This window comes from Phasianus colchicus, chromosome 8 (genome assembly GCF_987193195.1).
Source record: "Phasianus colchicus chromosome 8, bPhaCol1.hap1.1, whole genome shotgun sequence".
Taxonomy (NCBI): domain Eukaryota; kingdom Metazoa; phylum Chordata; class Aves; order Galliformes; family Phasianidae; genus Phasianus; species Phasianus colchicus.
Window position 1 is genome coordinate 20314170 of NC_143443.1, and position 21365 is coordinate 20335534.

The following is a 21365-nucleotide window of genomic DNA, read 5'->3' on the forward strand; positions in this document are numbered from 1 at the left end:
AGCACTGGAAGGGAGTACAGAATGGAGAAAGGGTTAGCCAGGAAACATGGAGAGGGCAAGATTTTAACAAGAAGTAATAGAAGTGGGAATGCTTAGTTTGATTCAGAAAGAATATAGGAGGAGACAGGTCTTTGTAGTGACTCATCGTGACCCAGCCCTTAGTTATTCCTTTCTCCACACTGCCTGCTGTTTTTGTGCTGTTGCTACATATGCGTTTGTGGGTACATTAAGTCCTTGAGGCAGATAAGCAGGAGGAAACAGAGGCTGCAGTGATAGAAATGTGTGGAGAATTCTAGTAAGAAATATCGTAGATGGGGCAAACAAACTCTTCTGGAGTGTTACCGGTGATAATGGCATGGAGTACCCTTTTGGAACATCAGCTTTTCAATTTATTTTTCTTTCTTCTGTTGTACTGTGAAAGACAGATGCTGAAACAGGTAGCTGCCTTCAAAGAGTAGTCAGTCTTCAAAAGACTGGGTCTTCAAGTGTCCTTTTCAATTCCTGAGAACAGTGAAGCTCCTGAATACGGTGTTCAACACATACTAACAAAACAAAGTTAAATCCTAGTGTGATTTCATGACTATTAGTCTGTATGTATTTTATATCATGTCTATATCATACATATATATTCCATTTACTATTTCATTCATTCATAGACCACGGACAAAAGATGATCTTAGAGCATACTGTATACTTCTACAGGTAAGAAAAATGCAGTATTTTTATTTAAGTATGTGTCTGCACAATTCCTAATCTATAAACCAGTATACTATGCAAACAAGATAGTATAACTGAAAAAATTCACATGTAATTTCCTGTTATAAGAATATATTAACATTTGGAAGAAGCATAGGGTATGCGTGACTTAATGGCAGATAGCTAATGGGTAAAGGCCGCGTACGTTAGAAGTATGAACTAAGAAGCATTAGACATGCAATTGTTTCCTGGCACTATGTTAAAAGGGCTAATATCTCTGTGAGTTCATGTTTCCAATTTATTGTTAGATTTCCTTCGAGGTGCTGCAACGCTGATCTTCCCAGAAAGTTTCAGTATGTGCACTTTTTGGTATTACTGTAACTTTCTCTAGTGTTGAAATTTATCCAGCAGTCTACTGCTAGTCTACATCAGTGTATTGACTGCATTGTCTGATCTGTTTGTGTTAATCAGTGAAATTTCCTACTAAAATTGATCTGCATTCATAGCAAATTTCTCCTTCAAGATATGCGTGTGTAGATAACACCACTTCACATGAGATCTGTCTGTTGCTACTTGAAAAAATCAGGTAGTTATATGATTTCTGGAGATGGTAGTCATCGTCTTTGGGGTGGGTGTGTCAGTTGTGAATTATGTGAAATAAATACTTCTGAAAAGTGGGAATTTGAACTCATATGTAAGAGGGAAAATATTGTGTGGAAAGAAAGGAGAATCTTTATTACTGAAATGGAAAGCTCATCATGCAGAGGAGCGTAATTGTGCTTTACAGTAAATGATAATCCAGAAATAATATGTTGAATACTGCCTCTGTTACCTTTGGACTTTCTTTCAAAACACACGCACACAAAAAAGAAAAAAAAGAAAAAAACAACCGGATACTTTTACAATATAGAAGTTATGTTATGTATTTTTCACCTGAATAGAAGTTGCAAATAGTTTTTTTATAGTTCTACCACTGTCACAGCATAATTGTCCTACATAACTGTATTGGCAAAAACAAACATAAGAAACAGTCCTAATGACTTCTTTCCTTTTATACAGTTTATTAACCTAACACGTTTTTTTAATCTTTTTCAGAATCCTCAATTTAGTAACACTTCTACTTATGTCATCTATGCTCACTTGCTAAGACAGATAGCAGCCTTAACAGAAGCTGACCATCATTTCCTAGTGCACTGGTCTAAAAAGTAAAAAAAAAAATTAAAAAGTTTAAAAAAAATAAAAATTCAATTTTTAGGATTACAATTGTTACTGTAATTCCATTGATGTTGACTGTTTTATATTATATATAAATTAATTGAAAGTTAATTTAATCGACTACAGAGATTGTTTTTGTTGTTTTCAAAGTACATTTGGACATAGTCCACTAAGTGATACTGATTTATAGATGCAAATTACATATAGAATGTATGAAAGTTATCATCTTTATGCAAAAAGCTTTGATCACAAAATAATTTGTGTAAATTATTTTTATGTAACTTATGCAAAAAAAAAATTATGAATGTACATGTTCTAGATACATGCTTAGATTGTATTATTAATACAAACATCTTTATGACTTCCTTTACATTAAGTTTTCTCTTGTATTATTTCCAAAAGATACTGTAGCTTTCCTGTATTATGTGAAAACCACAAATTAAATCAAGTCCTTGCTCATAGTGTAATACAGATAACCATCTGGTTACAAAGTATCGTTAAGGTATCAGAGTTAAACCATAGCACCCAGCCATCGGCCATTTGGAGGTAACTGCCCAAAGAGTGGCTTTTAAGTTTGTATGTATGTTACCTTCCTTATAATGGCTGTGCAAAAGTTTCAGTCCAGAATTAAAAAAATAAATAAATAAATAAATTAAAAAAAAAATTGTATTTACGTTTCCCTTACCTTCTGGGGAATCTGCTAATTACGGATTTTATTCTCTGCAAGGTTGAAAATGGTATGCATATATTTCTCTCATTGCCCCTGAAATATGTCCAGATTTGCTTAAAGTTTTGTTGATTTATTATTTAATTGGATCAATGTTCACAAACCAGATAAACCCTCTTGGTTAAGGATGCAAAAGGTACATAGGTATATTGATATTCTTAGAAAAATCTATTAGTTCAGTTTTCTACAGCTTTTGTTTACAAAATGATTCTTTGATACATCTGCTTATATCTATGCATATATGTAAAGTTTTTGCTGTATTCTGGAAGTTCTGGAGCACATAACTTTACATGTGCATTTGTCACAAGTGCATGAAGTATTTTCCACTGTTGATTCAATAGGACTAAGCTTCTCAAAACCAAAAATGAAGAGTCTTTTCTTACCCAGAATGCATTGTGAAGGAATGATTTTTTTGTTCACTTTTGTTCAGCAGAAGAAAAGAATAAGAATTGATTCTTTTGTAAAGTTTTTTTTTTTAAATTACAGAAATTTTAAAAAATGTTTAAATGATGCACTGAAGAGTATTGCTGCATGCCAGTATTTCAAAATATGCTTCTGCAAACTTCTATTTGGAATTTTATTTTGATAAAGCATGTTCTTCAGAACGTAACATTGAAATCTAACAATATAGGCTTCCCTGTGGGCAGTGATCACATGAGAGTAATTGCAGCATGTTTGTTTTAGGATCGCACAGAGAAGATTCAAGCAGGTAGTGGACAGATTGCTGCAATTTATTTCTTTACGCCTGTTTCCTGCAAAACCTGAAGAGTTTCCACCAATGGTGAAATGTACCTGGTGGATTCCATCAGCAACCAAAGTCCTGGCTTTATTTAGTAGGTTTCTTCCTTAAATTGTGTATTTATGTGCATGTTTATGAATATGTATGTGTATGTATATATGTGTATGTTTTTTGATGTAGTACTCCAGGTGAGGTCTCACCTGGATCACCTCCCTCATCTTGCTGGCCACGCTTTTTTTTTTTTTTTATGTGGCCCAAGATACAGTTGGCTTTCTGGGCTATGAGGGCATGTTGCTGATTGATGTCCAGCTTACCATCCACCAGTACCCCCAGGTCTTTTTCAGCAGGGCTGTGCTCTCCTTACATTCCTCTGCTTGTACTCTCAATGGAGGTTGCCACAACTGAGGTGCAAGACCTTGCACTTGAATTTGTTGAATCTTGTGAAGTTCACCTGTGCCCACTGCTCAGCCAGTCTAGGTCTTTCTGGATGGCATCCTGTCTCTTGGATGTGTCAACTGCACCACTCAGCTTAGTCATCTGCAAACTTGCTAAGGGCGCATCCATTCCCACTGCTGGTGTTGTTGATGAAGATGTTAAAGAGCACTGGTCTCAATACTGACCCCTGAAGAGCACTGATTTCCAACTGGACATTGAGCCATTGACTACCACTCTCTGGCTACAGTCTGTGTTTTATACCTCTCCTTTTCAAGGGGGGAAAGCTGGGTGTTGGTGGTGGCACAGTATGAACTGCAATAGAAAAGAGTGCCAAAATTTAAAAGGCAAAGGCATCTATTAGCAAGCCCTCATATTCACTTTTTTTGTAAACAATAATTGCTCTGGCATCATTTTCCTGTAATAACAACAGGAGATCATTCAAAGAAAAATCCGCAGAGGTAAGCAATGGAAAAAGTTTCCCATAGATTTATAAAAGAAGTGGTTTTGAATGTGCAATTGCTAGAATTTCTTCTGTAATAAGCTTAGCCTCATGGATGTTTTTAACATCTAGGTGAGTTAAACAATGTTTATGCCTCCTAAGTTCAAAATTACAGTCTGGAAAAAATAATTTTATGTCCAGTTCAGTGTAGAACACAGCAACTGTGGTCACTGCAGATACAAACTTTCTCTTTGTCCAGCCCTCAGTAGTTCAGTGCTCAGAGCTTTTACTATGGAAATGGAACGCCTGAGGTCAGTACCCTTTTGTTGAGGGGTAGAAAACCCTTATTTACTTCATGTTTTCTAGGAGAAAAGGAAAGCATCAAGAAAATTGACTGGGGCAAGAGTGTTTTCATATCCCTGGCTTCTTAAAAACAAACAAAAAAAAAAACCATCCAACTTTTCTGTACAAGAATCCTGTACAGTCCTACTTATCCACAGGGGCAGCTTGAACATACAAGTTCAACAGTATCCAAAACCAAGACTTTTGTGTTCTGTAGTCATATGTAAGAGTTGCTTATTTCTTTCTGTGCATATAAAACTGTGATAAAGGTATTTAGTAATTCAAAATACACTGCTTCCTGCCTGAATGATCAAAATTAAATTACTTAGAGAAAATTTATTATGTGTTACGTGAATTTTACATAGTGAGGCTATTTAAGGGTGAATTAGTTTTTCTTCATTTGTTGAGTAGTAATTTTTTGTACTTGTGGTATAGCAGTCAGATGAGGAAAAACATCATTTGTTGTGCTTCTCCGTTTCCATCCTCTTTGCAACTAGACATCAAATTCAAACAGATATTAAAGTGGAAAGCATGCAGATATTATATCCATTGGTACATTTGACATTAAGTGAAAATGTTTAAGAAATCTATCATTTTTCATTGATTTCAGCAGAATACATCATTCTCTATCTTAACTTTGTGCATGTCATTAGGTGGGCTAGATTCAAATGCCATAGAAAAGTTGATCTTGTGGTTAGAAATAATATACAGTGTATTACATTTCTCTTATCATAATCAGACTGATCTTAGCAATTAGTGCTTTTACAGCTATCAGTGCATTGTCATGAAGTGTAACATCATATTTGTAGTGCTGTATTTAAGACTGAAACCAAGTTACCAGTAGCCCATTTGTCTCTAGTTATATATATAGTTTCTTTTCTTTCAGTGTTGCTCCTAATGCTTAGAAAGCATGTGTGTACTCAATCCAAGGAGCACTTTGAAAGACTCTTGTATTTTCTTTGTAGATGCTGCAAATAGTCTGATCAGCCCTCCTATTATTTCATACACGGATTTCTATAATTCTACTCTTGATCATATTGATCTTATGGAAGAGTATCATAACTGGCAATGTTATGGAAATTCTCACAGGTAAGGGAAACTTGGTTGTTTCTTTTCACGTATGTAGTATGTCAAAGCACCACATATGTACTTGTATACATGGTGTACATGCCATATCTGTGTATACATAGCCATATTAAATACTGCATTTTATTGGAAAGATGTAACTTCTACTTGCAGAAACTGCGTGGATGTGGGGTTGACTGTAATAAATTTAATTCTACCTTTGCGAATTGGAGAAAAGATGTAAAATGTTCATAATAACATGAGTTTATTGTTTATTGGCATAGATTCTGCAGAGCCTGTTTATTAATTGCATGTTGTTACAAACATATTTTAACTTCTGCACATTCATAGAAAGTGTTGTATGCGTACTTAACACTTTAGGATGGTAGATAAATGTCCTGTGTGTATGTGGGCCTGACCATTTGTTCCAGTGATATCGGTTGTACTTATTTCTGTTACATGAAACTTAAGTCTTTACTGGTTCGGGGCAGCCAGAAGTATGATCTAGAAATGTGGAAATAGCCAATAAATCTTTCTGCTAAGTTTTTAAGATCTACTTGGAAAGGAAGGGAAAAACAGCTATGACAGCAGTAAATGCACAGCAGGCTTTGTGTAGTCTCAGTCAAAGTGCTGGAATCTGTATACTGCCTTATACTGCTGAGCTTCAGATTGATTGATTTATTTATTTTTTACATGAGCACCATCTGGCTGCTTTGGCATCCACATCCAAGCTTACAAGAGAGCTGTGAGATTTCCACCTGCTTCTTTTCAGTTAGCTGGGATGCTGGAAAATCAGTATATATCAAAACAAATTTTTTATGATGCATAGTTCTGGAAGTAGTGCAGACAAGCTGTATTATATTTACAGTAAGTTCTTGTACTGTGTTATAACTACTTTTTTTCCAATTTTACATCTAAATCTATGTTGTTCTATTTAAAAAAATAAATCACAATCAAATCTGAATACTTAGAATTAAGAAGGATGAGTATGAAGAAATTCTGGTTTACCTTGCATATGAAATATTTTGAAATATGTAGTTCTTCCAACTATCTTGGCACTTCTTGATAAAACATTCTGTATTTGGATTTTCAGCAGACTGAGAATCTTTTTTTCATTTTCCTTTGTTTCCTAAAGACATTAGGATACAGAGCTCCTCACAGGCAGTGTTCAATGCCCACACATTCTGAAGTCAAGGTGCAACAGAATCTCAAGCTCCGAATATCTCAATGTGAATTTGTTAGGCAATGTGTGAGCTAATCAGCAGAAGACTGTTACTCTATTGAGTAACAAGTGACCGAAAAAGGCTTTTATCCTGATGATTTCAGAAAACTTTAAAAATTCTTTGACTGCGATGGAATATAGCTGTCATGTGATCTAGAAGTCCTGAGCACTTGTAGCCCTAAGTTAAATCAGAAGGACCTGAAGAAAATCTGTGCCTTTGGAAACCGGAGAGACAAATAAGCCAAGAAATACATCTGCTGTGTACCTATGACTGTTACACTGAGATAACTATCCGGCTTGTATTTAATAAAACAATCTCACTTTTTTCAATTCATTGTAGCAATTAGAAATTAATATTTAAAGCAGAAATTACTTCTTGACATTTGTAATTGAAGAAATTCAAATTTGTTAGATCTACTGATAAACAATTTTAGAATTTTATTCAGGATGTTTATCACAACTAAGTAGAATTCCTAGTAGCATTTCTAACTAAACAATTTGAGTTCTAATTTATTATCTATGCATGCAATTATTAAAAAAAAAAACAAAAAAAAACCCCACTATTTCTAAATTATTCTAAATTAGAAGTGATTGTTCCCCTCTGCTCAGCTTCCAGTACAGGAAGGACATGGAGCTCTTGGAGTGGGTCCATAGGAGGGCCACTAAGATAATCAGAGGGCTGGAGCACTCCTATGAGGAAAGGATGAGAGAACTGGGCTTGTTTAGCTTGGAGAAGAGAAGGCTCTGGGGAGACCTCATTGTGGTCTTCCAGTACTTGAAGGAAGCATATAAACAGGAAGGAGAATGATTGTTTATGAGGGTGGATAGTGGCAAGGGGGAATGGTCTTAAACTGAGACAGGAGAGGTTTAGCTTAGATTATTAGGAGGAAGTTTTTCACACAGAGGGTGGTGACACTCTGGAACAGGTTACCCAAGGAGGTTGTGGATGCCCCATCCCTGGAGGCATTCAAGGCCAGGCTGGATGTGGCTCTGGGCAGCCCAATCTAGTGGTTGGCAACCCTGCACATGGCAGGGGGTTGAAACTCGGTAGTCATTGTGGTCCTTTTCAACCCAGGCTGTTTATGAATCCACAATAGTGAATGATAATGTAAAAATTTGTTCATATTTTCTTAAAAAGCAAATACTATGCTAGGTGCTAAAAACGGAATGTTCTATCTTTTTTTCTCATCATTCAGGTTTTCTTTCTGTCAACACCCATTTATTATCTCTATAGCAGCGAAAAAAGTTATTATTCAAAGAGATTCAGAACAACAAATGATAAGTATTGCACGGGTAAGTCATTTAGTGATAAATGGGTTTGTCTAATCAATTGACATTTTATAAATTTTTCTTAGCTAAATATTCCATCAGCCTTTCATCACAACTTTTAATCTGGAAAAAAAAATGTGAGCCATTTTACTGCTACTGGTCTACAAAGGTCCCTGCTAGATCATCTCAGTAATTTTCATTTTAATAGGCTCAGTTTTAAGATGCTTTTAAATACCACTGTTGGGGAAAAGGGTTGCAATTAAATGTGTTGTTGGTTTTCTTTTGGTTCATTTTTCTTTTGGAGGAACTAACATAATACTCTGGGTTTGATAAGAAACCATGATGCTAAGTGTATGATCTAATTCAGAATCTAATGAAGAAAAATACCCTGAGTATTTTGGTCTGTTCCTATTTTATTCTGTGAATATATGTTGTTATGGAAGACCAAGACACAGCTGTGTATTTACAAGATGCAGAAGAGGTACTCCAACCTCTTACATATTGAAAGAGGCTTTGTCTGCTTGTCTAGGTGGTAACTTTCATCAGGTGCTAGCAGTTACTGGTTTACTCAGTATGTGGCACCACCACATCTCCCTTCCTGGCTTGGTATATGTATCTTGTGAATAGCTAAGTAATGTGCAAGTCATTCTCCAGAATCCTATGGGTGTTTTTAACTATTTAGGGAGTTTAAAAGTTTGCCATACAATTACCCCCTACTTATGTATCCCGATAGTTTTACATTATGTGAATGTTGTTTGCACCAGAAAAGAGATTGCATCGCTTTCTATCTCTCAGAATGTATTGAAGCAGCTGTCATATTAGGATAATTTCTGTAATGCAAGATGATAAGGACTACTTATGTTTAGCAAGAGTGGCACTTTGTTTTTTAAATGAAGTTGTTACATGCATGTTTCTTTTTCATTCAAATAGCAAAGCCTTGTGGATAAAGTCTCTCGCAGGCAGAAACCTGACATGAATATGTTGTTCCTAAATGTGAAAGTGAGGAGGACACACCTCGTTAGTGATTCACTTGATGAGGTATCAAAAATGAAATTAAATGGTGTGTTACTGCAAAATTGTTATTGCACTTAGAATACAGTTTGGTAAGTCATGTTTAAATCTTCCTGTGCTAAGACAGGAAATGTAGCTATGTAATTCAAAACAAAAGAAACTGAATTACCACATCACAGTAGGAGTGCTGCTAAAATAGATTTAAAAAATCAGGACTTTATTTTCTGTCCTTAAACTGTTCTGTAACTAAGCCCATAGTGAAAATATGTTTGAATACTACATGGCATGTGCAGGGTGTATGCATCTGTTTTCAATTTTTGTCTTATGAATACAATGCATGAGTATCAAACTGTGAAGGATCCAGATCCTTGATAGTAGCATAAATAGTGAACTGGTGATCTAGAGTTTGTGATGCAAATTACTAGTTTAAACAAAGCAAGAGTGATATAGAAAGAGAGGCATGTTCTCTATGAATAGAAATACTGGTAGTATGTTAAATCTCCTCTATATTTTTCTCCCTGCGTATTTTATAATAGCTAACAAGGAAGAGGGCAGATTTGAAAAAGAAGTTGAAAGTCACATTTGTAGGAGAAGCTGGTCTTGATATGGGTGGCCTGACAAAAGAATGGTTTCTCCTCCTCATTCGCCAGATTTTTCACCCAGACTATGGTGAGTCTGTATGTTAACTACAGCTTGAAAATCTATTGATTTTAAATTGCTGAAACAGTGGTGGATAGGGATTATTCATTATTACAGTACTAGGCTGATCATTTACTAATTGATGTAAGAAATGAAAGCAGGCAAGTTAAAATTTTATCCCATGAGTATGGGAAGAGCTTTTGGAATAGGAGATAGCAAAAGAGTGTGAAAAGTACTGAAAAGCTTTCAAGATCTTGGTTTTCGACAAGGAGGTTCAAGTATGGCTGAAAAAATGAAATTTCATTTGTCTTGTAGAACAAAATTAGAGGGTGAACAAAGCTCTAATCAATTTAGAGTTGCAGAATTGAGATTCAACTTTTTAAGACTTTAATCATGCTAAATATTATTTCAGTTATCAGAGACTCATTGTTGTGGTTTGTTAGTATCCCTAGGCTAGTGAGCATACTGGGTGCTAAGGAGAGTAGATTCGAGACGAGCAGTTCGTATTCTCTTGAAGTTTTTTCTCATGGTGTATCTGTTGTGTTAGTGTTTCCAGCTGTATCCAGAGACAGGGTCTTGATTTATGTCTGGTCAAATGGGAGAAGACCATCAACTGTTTTACAGAGTAAGACAAGTATTTGCAGACCCAAGGTGGGGGGGAGGGGAAGAGAGTTTTTGAGTAAATAGGAAGCCAAAGGCATGAATGAACGTTCTTAAAGCAGCAGTTTAATGTACTTGTATATTGCTGTAGGTGGAACTGGGTGTTTTTTCCCACACTAATTTTTTACAAATGAGTCAGCTTTCCTCAGCTCTGTGTGGATACATTACTAACGTTATAATGTGTTAAAGTGTTCCCAAGCTGACTTTAAATTTAGAAACATTGATTTCCAGGGACTTCAGCATAACACCTCTGATAGTGCTTGTTAGAATCTGAGAGCTTGTGTGTCTTTGTCTGAAAGTTTGTGCCCCTCAAATGCACGGTGCTTGATTGTTTATTAGCCTCCTTTTAAAGGTTCAGAAGTATCTGCTCAGGTCTGCTGGAATCATTATTTGCTTAAAGTTCTTACTCTAGTGAGGCTCTTTGTGGAGAAATAATAATCTTGTAGGTTTGATAATTCTGTTAATAAAAATAGCTTGTCAGTAGAACTTGGTAACTGATGAGTTTGAAAACATTCAAGAGTTTTTATCAGCTCTGGCAGGCTTCCTCTTTTTAAAATGTAAATTCTTTCATTGATATGGCTATAAGCCAAGTGTGGGAAGAGTTCAGAAATGTTCTCATCCCCTGGGAGGGGACTGTATAGTCTACTGTTGTTAAGTTATAAATGATGCTTGTCAGAAGCTGTTAGTGTACTCTTAACCTAGAGTGCACTGTCTTTTTTGTCTGAGAGCTGCTTCGTGCCTGAGTATCTTAAAGCTTTTATGTGAGTTCATTGTGCAGTTTTTTGCTTTCTTTAAAACAGAACAAGCTGTACTTTAAAGCAAATATCAGTCAAGCTAGTTTACAGTTTTGATTTTGATGGGATCTAGCTTGTAATTTAGACCAGTGGGTGGTGCTTTTAGGGTATTTGTGGTGTGGCTTTTTTAAATTAGTCTAGTATACTTTTTGGATAGATAAGTACAAATTTGATGCTCGTATATTCACAAGATAAAATTTTACAGCTTTCATTTCAAAGATGGTAAAGTTTGTGGTATCTGTATCATGGGATTCATGCCAACACTTCCTATGATTGTCATCTGCTGGTGCAGCAGGAAGGGGGGAGGAGATCGACTCGCATTGCAGCAGGATAAATGTTAGTTGGTCAGTTACGTTTCTGACTGCACAGATTATGAGGCATGTGAAGAAGGCTTTTTGAAGTGCAGCTTTCCTCTTCTGCAGGCATGTTCACATACCACAAGGACTCTCACTGCCATTGGTTCAGCAGCTTTAAGTGCGATAACTATTCTGAATTCCGACTAGTTGGAGCTGTATCCTTTTGTTCCACTGTAAAGAAGCAGTGATTTAATTATGGGGATAAAGTAAGACATGAAGGTCTGATCAGAACTCATTCTGACGTAGGTACAAGTATGTTCCATTTTAAATGTATAAAAAATGACATTTAAGCAAGTAGACTAAAGTAAAAATAGGAAGGAAATGGTTGTTATGGGCACATGGTACATTTTGCAGTTAGAAAATAGTGGAATTAAGATTACATATGCAACTTTATTTTTGTATAAAAAAATATTTTTTTGATGTACTTCACGTCTGGCTTTTATTCAGTAAATATAATTGTCCCTGGGTTCGTTAATCTTTAAGTTCTTTAAGCTCCTACTGGGACATATATGACCTTCTGTTGGTTTTGTTTTGTTTTAAACTGGGTGTTTTCCACCTGAGCATAAAATTGTTTTCTAGATCTTCTGTTGCACTAATTTATGGAGTCCTTAGACGAATGATTAGTGCTGATATAGTCCTATAACTCCACTAAGATGAGGTGGTGTGTTATGCCTCCAGTTTACTAGTAAGAAGATGAATCATGAACCAGATTCTTCTATTTTTTTATAATAATTTCAGGTTTTTACTATGATTTATTAATTCAGGTAATTGTTGTTTTTTATGTTTATGCCTTCTTTAAATATCATATGGACATGGATGACATTTTCTCATTTATTATGACTAGTCCTTGATGGCTGTATGCAATGACTTGCTGAGGATAGAGTCTTCACTATGAAATAAAAAATTAACAAAGTGCAGTGTGTAAAACTGAAGCTATTCGGTACTAATTAATATGAGTACAGAAGACTGTAATAGCAAACCTGGTATTAACAAATACAAGTCTAAGAGGAAGGATCTGCTTCTAGTATATGCAGATCTTTCTAAATGAGAGTGATAGCCTAACTCTCTTCTTGTCCACAGTTTCCAAATTCTGGAATTACAGTGTCTTACCAGGTGTGCTTCGGTGTGCAAGCTGATGAGCTGTTGTGCCAGTGCAGGCTTGCCATTACACTTTTAAATGTATTTCAAATAAAAATTTCTATATTGACAGCTCTCTGGATGTTTTTTGATTAAAGATGTACACATCTATAGTACTCTTTTAAAAAGCAGAACAAAAAGCTTTTTCATAAGAGTATGTTGGAACAATTTCTTCAGGAAATGCTTTTACAGAATGCGATAAAGATTTTCAAGTGTTTTGGCAATGTGCTTCATTTGACCATTTTACATTTACAATTTACAAAACACAATTTTGTAATAGTATTTATAATAACAGCAGTCCAAAAAAATTTAAATAACTTCCATTCCTTCAGTTTCTTTGCCATGTTTTAGAGTATGCTCAGTAAAAATTGTAAATATTTATCTAAATTTTTTAAAATGTTAACCATGATAAATACATGTGGATTTTGCCCTTAAAATTTGACACGTATAGCTTATGGGCCTTGCTGTCTATAATAGCATCACCTTGGATATTCGTTTTCCACCTTGTTGTTACAAGAAATTGTTGAGTCCTCCTATTGTTCCCTGTGATCATAACACACTTGTGGGCATCTGTGACATCACATTAGATGACCTATTTCAGATAATGCCTGTAAGTATTAAGCCTTAGGGGATAAATTACCTGTTTAGAACCTGTTCTATTTTTAATAAATGCTTGAATTATAAACTGTTTCAGAATGACTCTTATTTTTATCATCAACTGATATAGTCTCTCTTTTTCTGCTGAAAATGTAACTTCTCCATGTTTTCTTGCACAGCTGAACTTTTGTAGGTTTGCTTAAGTTAAAATAACAAAATTTGATGTGTCATTGTTAACATCTTTTCCATGTTAAAAGGCAAATTTTAAGTTCATGTGAAATTCAGTAACAAAAAAAAAAAACAAACTCTTCTAAGTACTCTGATTAAGCAGTGTGGCATTTTTGTTGTTTTTCTACATTCTTATTTTGAATATGCAGCTTTTTCCAAGGTAGTTTATAAAGAGTAATTTTGGCATGTGCTTGCAAAGTACATCAATTTGCTTTGTGGGTTTGCTAAAGAGCTTGTACTTGTATTGTAGGAATTAGCCCATGGACTGAGTGAACTTCTGTCCTATGAAGGCAATGTTGAAGAGGATTTTTACTCCACCTTTCAGGTCATTAAGTACTCAACTATAAGTGATTCTCAAACTAGTTCAGTAATTTTACCAATATTTCTGCAGTGGAGTGGTCTACTGCTGTATGATTGGGTTTTGTTTGTAATATACCTACATGAGCATTAAAGTTTGCTTCAAGAACCAGTCTAGTGCTTGGGGCACGTAGTGGCTGGCTTCATTATGGGGCTTTAAGCTGTTGTTCCTTGACAGTATAAGTGGACTTGAGCACTGACTGCCAGGTATCCATGCCCAACTACTGGTACCATTACAGCTTTTTGCTTGCTCTGACATTGACTTTGCAGTCAGTGATCTGCTTTTGGAATTAATCTGTCTGCAAAACAGTACCTTTTTTGTCTAACTCTAGTGCTAGACAGAGCTTACTCCTGTTAATTTACATGCTTTTTCCAGGAAGTCTCACATAGCCTATACTTGCTTGTTCAAGTTATAATAGTTCTGCCAAACCTGTGTATCTAAGAAATGAGTGTATTTCTATTCAGTCAAGAAAGGCTTTTTCAGTTATTCATTGTTTTAGGATGCATGTTATTTAGCAAAATTTCATGCTGTTTTAAGAACTTATGTTGGACTTGTATTGACTTTTTTGCCTCAGCTTTCTATTTCATTATTATGAAACTATGTGAGAACTCTTGTAAAGTAGCTGTTTTTGAGTTCCTAGAGAGCTACAGTGGAAGAAACACCTTCTTAATTATATTTGATATTCCTAAATTGTTCTTAGAAATGTATTCTTTTAGACTTTGATTTTGAATCCACAGCTTGCAGTTTGGTAGGTCACTGTTTAACGGGGACAATTTTTCTACTTTGTAAATGGGATTTCTTAAGCACTTTGTTGAAAACTGTATTATTTAACTGAAAAAAAATCGACAGGATTAAAGCATTCTTAAGAGAGAGAAGAAAAACATAGAGTTATGAATACAAGCTTTGTAATTTACAAGTATTTGTATGCTTAAAGTACTGAATTTCAGTTCTCTCTTTCTCCAGGTTTTTCAGGAAGAATTTGGTGTTATAAAATCTTACAACCTAAAGCCAAATGGAGATAAAATTCCTGTCACAAATCAAAATAGGAAAGGTACTTCAATATGTGTTAGCTACACACATTTGACAGTATTAACTTTATCAATTTTTCACTTATTAGTTTTGCTTAACAAAGTATGAAAACTAAATTCCTGTAGTCCTTTCTGGTATGCCTAACAATTTAGTAGTATATAAAACAAAAGACATTCATTTTTTAAAATTCAGTGCAATTTTGAAGAGCACTGCAAATGGCTATTTAAACTATTACAGTCTAACAAAATACATTATTTTTTCTCTTTTTTAGAGTATGTGCAACTTTATGTTGATTTTCTTCTGAACAAATCAATCTACAAACAATTTGCAGCTTTCTATTATGGATTTCATAGCGTCTGTGCTTCATATGCATTACTGGTAAGAATGAAAGAAAATATCACTTCTGTTTCAAATATGTGATCATGACCTAAATTATAATACTTACTCTTAGTAGCTCAACTGGATTGCTTGAGGATTCATAAAGAATCTTAGTCAACGGGTGTAGTTGAAAAGGAGAATTAAGTTGGCAATCAGCTGATAACTGCTTTTAATAGAATACTACAGTTAAATAAAGCTCCGTGTTGTGCTGATCAGTACGTATTCACAGACAATTCAAAGGCTGGCGTGTGTGTTTACAGAACTTGTCTGCACTTACTACAGTTGTGAGCAGTAGAGCAAGTACGTCTGTTTGTCTTGAGTGACTTCTCTGAAAATCACATTACTTTTTGCAGAAAGGACTTTCAATGAGATTGAGATTAAATATTCTTGTTTATTCAGTCATATTTGGCTTTTGAAATTCTTTTGGTTTTGTATTTTATGTTGTTCCTTCTGCAGTAAGGAGAAACAAGAGGCATTTACAATTTTCATGAGAATTTCCACATTCCTAGGAAGTTAAACAAGTATGGTAGACTTTCAGTAAAGTGAAATGTAACTTACTGCAGGGAAGTTTCAGGAAGAATGATAATCCATTGAAGCACAATGAATTATTTTCAGGCATTTAAAAGATGATATAGTAAATGAATGAGAAGTAGGTTCTACTGTGGTAAGATTAGTGATTACAAACCATGATTTATGATTACACGCTTTGCACAGCAGTAAGTACAACTAAGAGTAAGTTCTGTCAGCTGCTGCTGATTACATCAAGATATTCAGTGCAAGTGTAATGGAGATTGTTTAAAAAATAATAATAATAATCAAGATACTCTTTCTGAATTCCAGGTGTAAAACTTTATTTTCTTCACTATCTCACTGAAATCTAATCAGAAGACAAGTTATTACAATAAATGTAAGAATGAAAATGAAGAACAAAAGGAATATACTAAAATTTGTTATCCATTAACCATAATAAAAGATTCCTCCAATTTCAATTGAAGCATTTTTTCTATAAAAATAATATGTATACATTTATACATTTAACTTATAAATTGTACTGAATAATAATCTTTTAATTTTTCAATCATGCAAAAAAGTTAATCTGATTCTAGTAGCATTATTTCTCATCTTTAATGGAAATAAAGTATTTTATACTTAAATTCTGGCAGCTGCTTCGTCCTGAAGAAGTTGAAATTCTTGTCTGTGGTAGTCCTGAGCTGGATATGTCTGCTTTACAGCGAAGTACCCAATATGAGGGCTACCAGAAAACTGATGTTACTATACGGTAAGCTTAATGGTTTTTTCCTTTCTAAACTTTGAAATCAGCGTAGCATGGTAGGCTGTTGGATTAATCTTCTTGTGTAATCTGAAAGTGGATCATAAAGTTGCTAGAAAGAAACTTTTAAAATGATGTAGTTGAAAATGAAGATATGAGGTTTTTTGTTTTTGTTTTTAAGCTTAAAATCCCTGAAAGTGAAACCTGAGTCTTTAATTTTGTTATTCAGTCCTATAAAAAAAATTTTCTCATTCAATTTCATTATTCATCAGTTCTACTTCATACTAAGCAGTTTTATTTCTTTAATAAAACAGATTTGGGCATCATTTGCCAATACATGATTATAAAATTATTGAAACTTGGTGCCTTTCAAGTGCTTGAGAAATTTTTTAACCTTGAGTACTAGGGTAGTACTAATATCCTATATATTACATTAAATAATTTCTAATAAGTGTCAATTCATCATATACTTTTTGTTGTATTATATCCTAATATGTCTTTGTCAGGATGTTGCACCATAAATCATGTTCTTCTCCTGCTCCTGAACACAGATACTTCTGGGATGTTGTACTTGGATTTTCTCTTGACCTTCAAAAAAAGTTACTGCATTTTGCTACAGGAAGTGATAGAGTACCTGTGGGAGGTATGGCTGATTTGAATTTCAAGATTTCGAAGAGTGAAACATCTACTAATTGGTAAGTAGTCTTCTGCTGTTGGTGATTTTTTTTTCAACTTTTTCTTTTTAATTATATCCTGCGAGTCCTTATTACTTTTGGATGTCTTCTTAAAGAAGAGCAAACTAATGCACAATGTTCATTAATTTATCTTCAGACTGTTATTAAATTTATTGATTGCATAAATCTATTATGTTAGATTCAATTTTTTAGTCAGCATTTACATTTGAGACATGGAATTCAAAGAAACTGTTCAATTATTCCTAACTGACAACATTCAGATCTCAACTTTCAGAAGACACTTGCAACTTAGAATGCTGCTGTCTAATACCAGAGCTTGTGAACTGTTCTTTTTCCAGGGCTTCCCTCAGCTCCTCAGTGCTCTTCCCGGAGACATATGTCTGTTAGGATGCCTTTTACCTGACAAAACTTTCTGATTTCTGTCCTTAGAGTAACTGCGGTTCATCTAGCTTATTTATACCAACTCTGCATCCAAGCTTTCTCCCTCATGTTGTGAATTCTAATTATACCCAAATTTTGTATAGAGAAGAACTAATTTTAAAGTCATATGGCTACTTGGACTTTGAAAAACCTGGATACACATGTTTACAATTTTTTTTAATTGTAAGAGGCAGAGAAAGAAAGTTGGGGAGGAAGAGGCAGGCAAATTTCATCCAAATACTTGAGGCGCATATGGGTAGTGCTATTTGTGATGTTTCTTTTACTCAGTTTTTTACTTAAATATTGTTTAAATAAAAATACACTGGCAGATGACAGTGCCCTGCTTCTGTTATGTTATTAAATAAGAGATGGACTTTGTTTTTCTTCTAGGTTGCCTGTGGCCCATACCTGTTTCAACCAGCTTTGTCTCCCTCCTTACAAGAACAAGAAAGAGTTGAAGCAAAAGTTGATCATTGGAATTTCAAATGCAGAAGGTTTTGGCCTAGAATAAAACAAAATACTTCAAAAACAGCATTGTTATGTAGCACTCACTCTCCTCTAATTGTGCCTTTAAGCTTTTTGTTGTCTTGGTACTGTGCAAGTCTTATCCAACATACATATTTTTTAATTCAGTATTAAGTGTGTGGTTCTCTCCTTAACGGCAATACATTCACTGCTTGCTTTGTCACAGAAAGTAATTTTCTTCATACTAAAACCTAGCCTATTTGATAAAAGAAACTTGATGAAGAAAATTTCTAAGTTGTATGTTGTTTCCATTTTTTTCTTAATGGCACTTTATCTTTAATTGTAATTACTTTACATCATGTGTATTCGTCTGGGAAATAGTATAAAGAATATTTCTTCATTAGCTAGTCCCAGTGATGGTATGTTTTCCATTAACATAAATAGTAGAAAAGATGTAACTTACAGCATGTAGCCATATTTTTTCAAATTCAGCAAATAGGAATTTTAGTCTTTTTAAAATGTATGCAGTTTTAATATTCTGGTTTCCCTCTCAGTTAAACAGGCTGTGTAAGAAGCATGTAAATAAGTGCCTGTGAACAAATAGAGTTTTGATAGTTCCATTTACTGCTAAAAATATTTTTTATTAATAAGAGGTTTTAGATGTTCTATATTTGGCTTTTACAAATCAACTGCATCGACTGTACAGAGAATGTTAAGAGGTCCTTTATTCACCATGAGGGAATCGAGGCCAAGCTACAGGTACTGAGCAACTTCTCCATTTCATTCTTTGAAACTGCTGGTGACTAATCAGATCTACTGTAGTGTCATAGTAAGCAAAGCCAGATATTTCAAGTAAATTACACGTACACTGAAAAATTTCAGGAACATAACGAAATGTGCAACACACAGAAAAGTGATACGTAGTCTACTTGCCAATCATTTTGTCAGGAACTTTTATGAAAGTGTTAAGTGAGTGATGGAAAGAGTGAATACAATAACAGAAGAATGTGGAAGATGTCTTTAGCCTTAAGGCCAGCATTTAAAGACAATTTTTTTGTGGTTTTCACTTTACAGCTATATGAAAATAATTCTTGGTCTGAGTGTTCTGAATTAGTAAGTTAGGAGCTGGAGAAGATACTGGTTCCAAAATGAAAGTGTAATTGTAAGTCTAGGTTTCATTCATTAAATTGAGAGAATTTATGAGTATGCAGTATAGAAACCTTTATAATATGAATAGCTACTGTGTATTTTATGAATCTTTCTTTCATTTGAACAAGGCCCAGATCTTTCAAAATATTTAGGCATCCAATTTGTCAGTCTTCCCAGCTGACTTCTGCTGGAAGTTGGATGCTTAAATAGCTTGTAGTGTCTGTGCTCAATTATTTATTTGTAATAAGAGTACATTATTCTTCTACAATCAACAGTTTCACATGATCAACAAATTAATCTTCCTAATTTGTAGTTTCAGAGCTGTTGTGCAGTTTCTTCAGCAGCTAAGTGTGAATTTTATTTTATTCTCTTTCCTGGAGAAGTTACTGATGATTTTACAGTTTTATTGAAGGAGAGATAAATAGTAGAGTATTTTATGATATTTGGCACTATTCATTGTGCTTTACTCAAAATTGATATTAAAATTTCTATTGACTTCAGCCTGGGGCAAAGCTAGGTTAGCACAGCGAATTTTAAAAGCAGCATTTCAAACTCATGCATTTTGCATTATTGCTCTCAAATGAAGATTTAAAATAAATTTGAATTTACAGTATTTCACGTTAAGAAAAAAATGAGACATTCATTGCTGCACTGAATGATCAGGACAGAAATTTGAAATTGCTAAAAGCTGAACATGGGTATACAAACACCCCTTCCATTTCCCTTCTTTATAGAACAGGGCTTACAGAATGTTGGTTTGTGAATACTTATCTATACAGTTTATCTGAAAATGTGGCAAATTAGCCAAAATATTTTTTTATGGCTGAAGCCCACTTTTAATAACTATTTATCTATTATTGTTAAATAAAAGCTTTATTTTATTTTCACTGAATTGCACTTTGCCTTGAGTTTAGTTTTATTTATTAATGCTTTTTTGATTTTACTGTGTAATATTACCTCAGAATTCTAAAAAAGCTATTGTATTTGCATTGGTTTTTAAATAAGATGGTCATTCAATAACATTTTATATATTTCCTGATGTTGATAAATAGTAAATTTTTGTATTTGTTAAATGAAAGCATTGCACTGTATTTATGAAACAAGCCTCTGATCATTTTAAAACTTTTCTTCAATGATGGTTTTTTCGTTCTTTTGTCTTGCCTGTAATCCAGCAATTTTTTTTTATTCTCCATCATTGTTTTGTAACATACAAAAGAAATCTGGTTTGTATAAACTTGTTCATTCCTAAGTATCTATTTTTATGTATTAAAATTGTGCAGTCATTAAATCAAATATTTCAATTCCTGGTCTAATTAGTTTCATTTCAGATTTGTAGAATGTATCATAATGGAATTGAAAGCATGGTCTACATCTCTGGTTTTTTCTTTTTATCTTTCTTCAGAAATGTTTAAATCAGGAAGGATAGGGAACAAGGACAGCATGCTTTCCCATCTCTACAGGTCCCTATCATAGGGCTGGTATCTGACCAGATTTAAACTTGCTACTTGTCTCCTTTGAGTTACCTACAGATGGCAGCAAAGAGGAGGATCAAAATCACTTAATGAGATGTCAGACTTTCCTCGTAACTAAGATTAGACATTGTAGTTAAGAAATATAAATATTCTTAAGAAAATCATTTTTAAAATGTAAGTTCATATACGTTTGTCATTTCTTTTCAGAGTAACAAAATCAGCAGATATAAATTAGTAAATTAAAATGGTGGAGAGAAAAGAAACTGCTTCTGTCCCAGCACAGGCTCTTGAAAATAAATTCTCCTTTCATGAAAACTCCCTAATGTGCACTGAGATAAATAAGAGACTTTTACAAAGCCTCAACAGGAAGAGATAGCCTCAAGGCTGATATTTAGAAAGAGGTTAGAAAGCTTAGCTTGCTTTGTCTTATTCCAAATAGGTGTCAGATGGATGGTGCTGGGCTTAGAACAGTAATGGTATATTTCCCTTTGAGGTGGTGTGTGTTTGTTTTTTCCTTCTTTTTTGGCCAAAAATAATGAGGTCCTTTCTCAGTAATTG

General features: G+C 34.2%; 1 protein-coding gene across 2 annotated transcripts in view; it reads left to right on the forward strand.

Moving 5' to 3' along the window:
• HECTD2 (HECT domain E3 ubiquitin protein ligase 2) overlaps window positions 1-19840 on the forward strand; it is a 34753-nt gene extending 14913 nt beyond the window's left edge. For both annotated transcript variants that reach the window (XM_031610383.2, XM_090145210.1), the window contains 15 exons: window positions 657-702; window positions 1792-1901; window positions 3323-3471; window positions 5559-5682; window positions 8077-8173; window positions 9080-9187; window positions 9697-9829; window positions 11676-11764; window positions 13198-13356; window positions 13822-13896; window positions 14893-14980; window positions 15230-15336; window positions 16500-16615; window positions 17158-17301; window positions 18112-19840. In XM_031610383.2, coding sequence (XP_031466243.2) covers window positions 657-702; window positions 1792-1901; window positions 3323-3471; window positions 5559-5682; window positions 8077-8173; window positions 9080-9187; window positions 9697-9829; window positions 11676-11764; window positions 13198-13356; window positions 13822-13896; window positions 14893-14980; window positions 15230-15336; window positions 16500-16615; window positions 17158-17301; window positions 18112-18232 — 1666 coding nt within the window. In that variant the 3' untranslated portion in view covers window positions 18233-19840. The remainder of the gene's footprint in view (window positions 1-656; window positions 703-1791; window positions 1902-3322; window positions 3472-5558; window positions 5683-8076; window positions 8174-9079; window positions 9188-9696; window positions 9830-11675; window positions 11765-13197; window positions 13357-13821; window positions 13897-14892; window positions 14981-15229; window positions 15337-16499; window positions 16616-17157; window positions 17302-18111) is intronic.
• Window positions 19841-21365: the final 1525 nt, after the last annotated feature.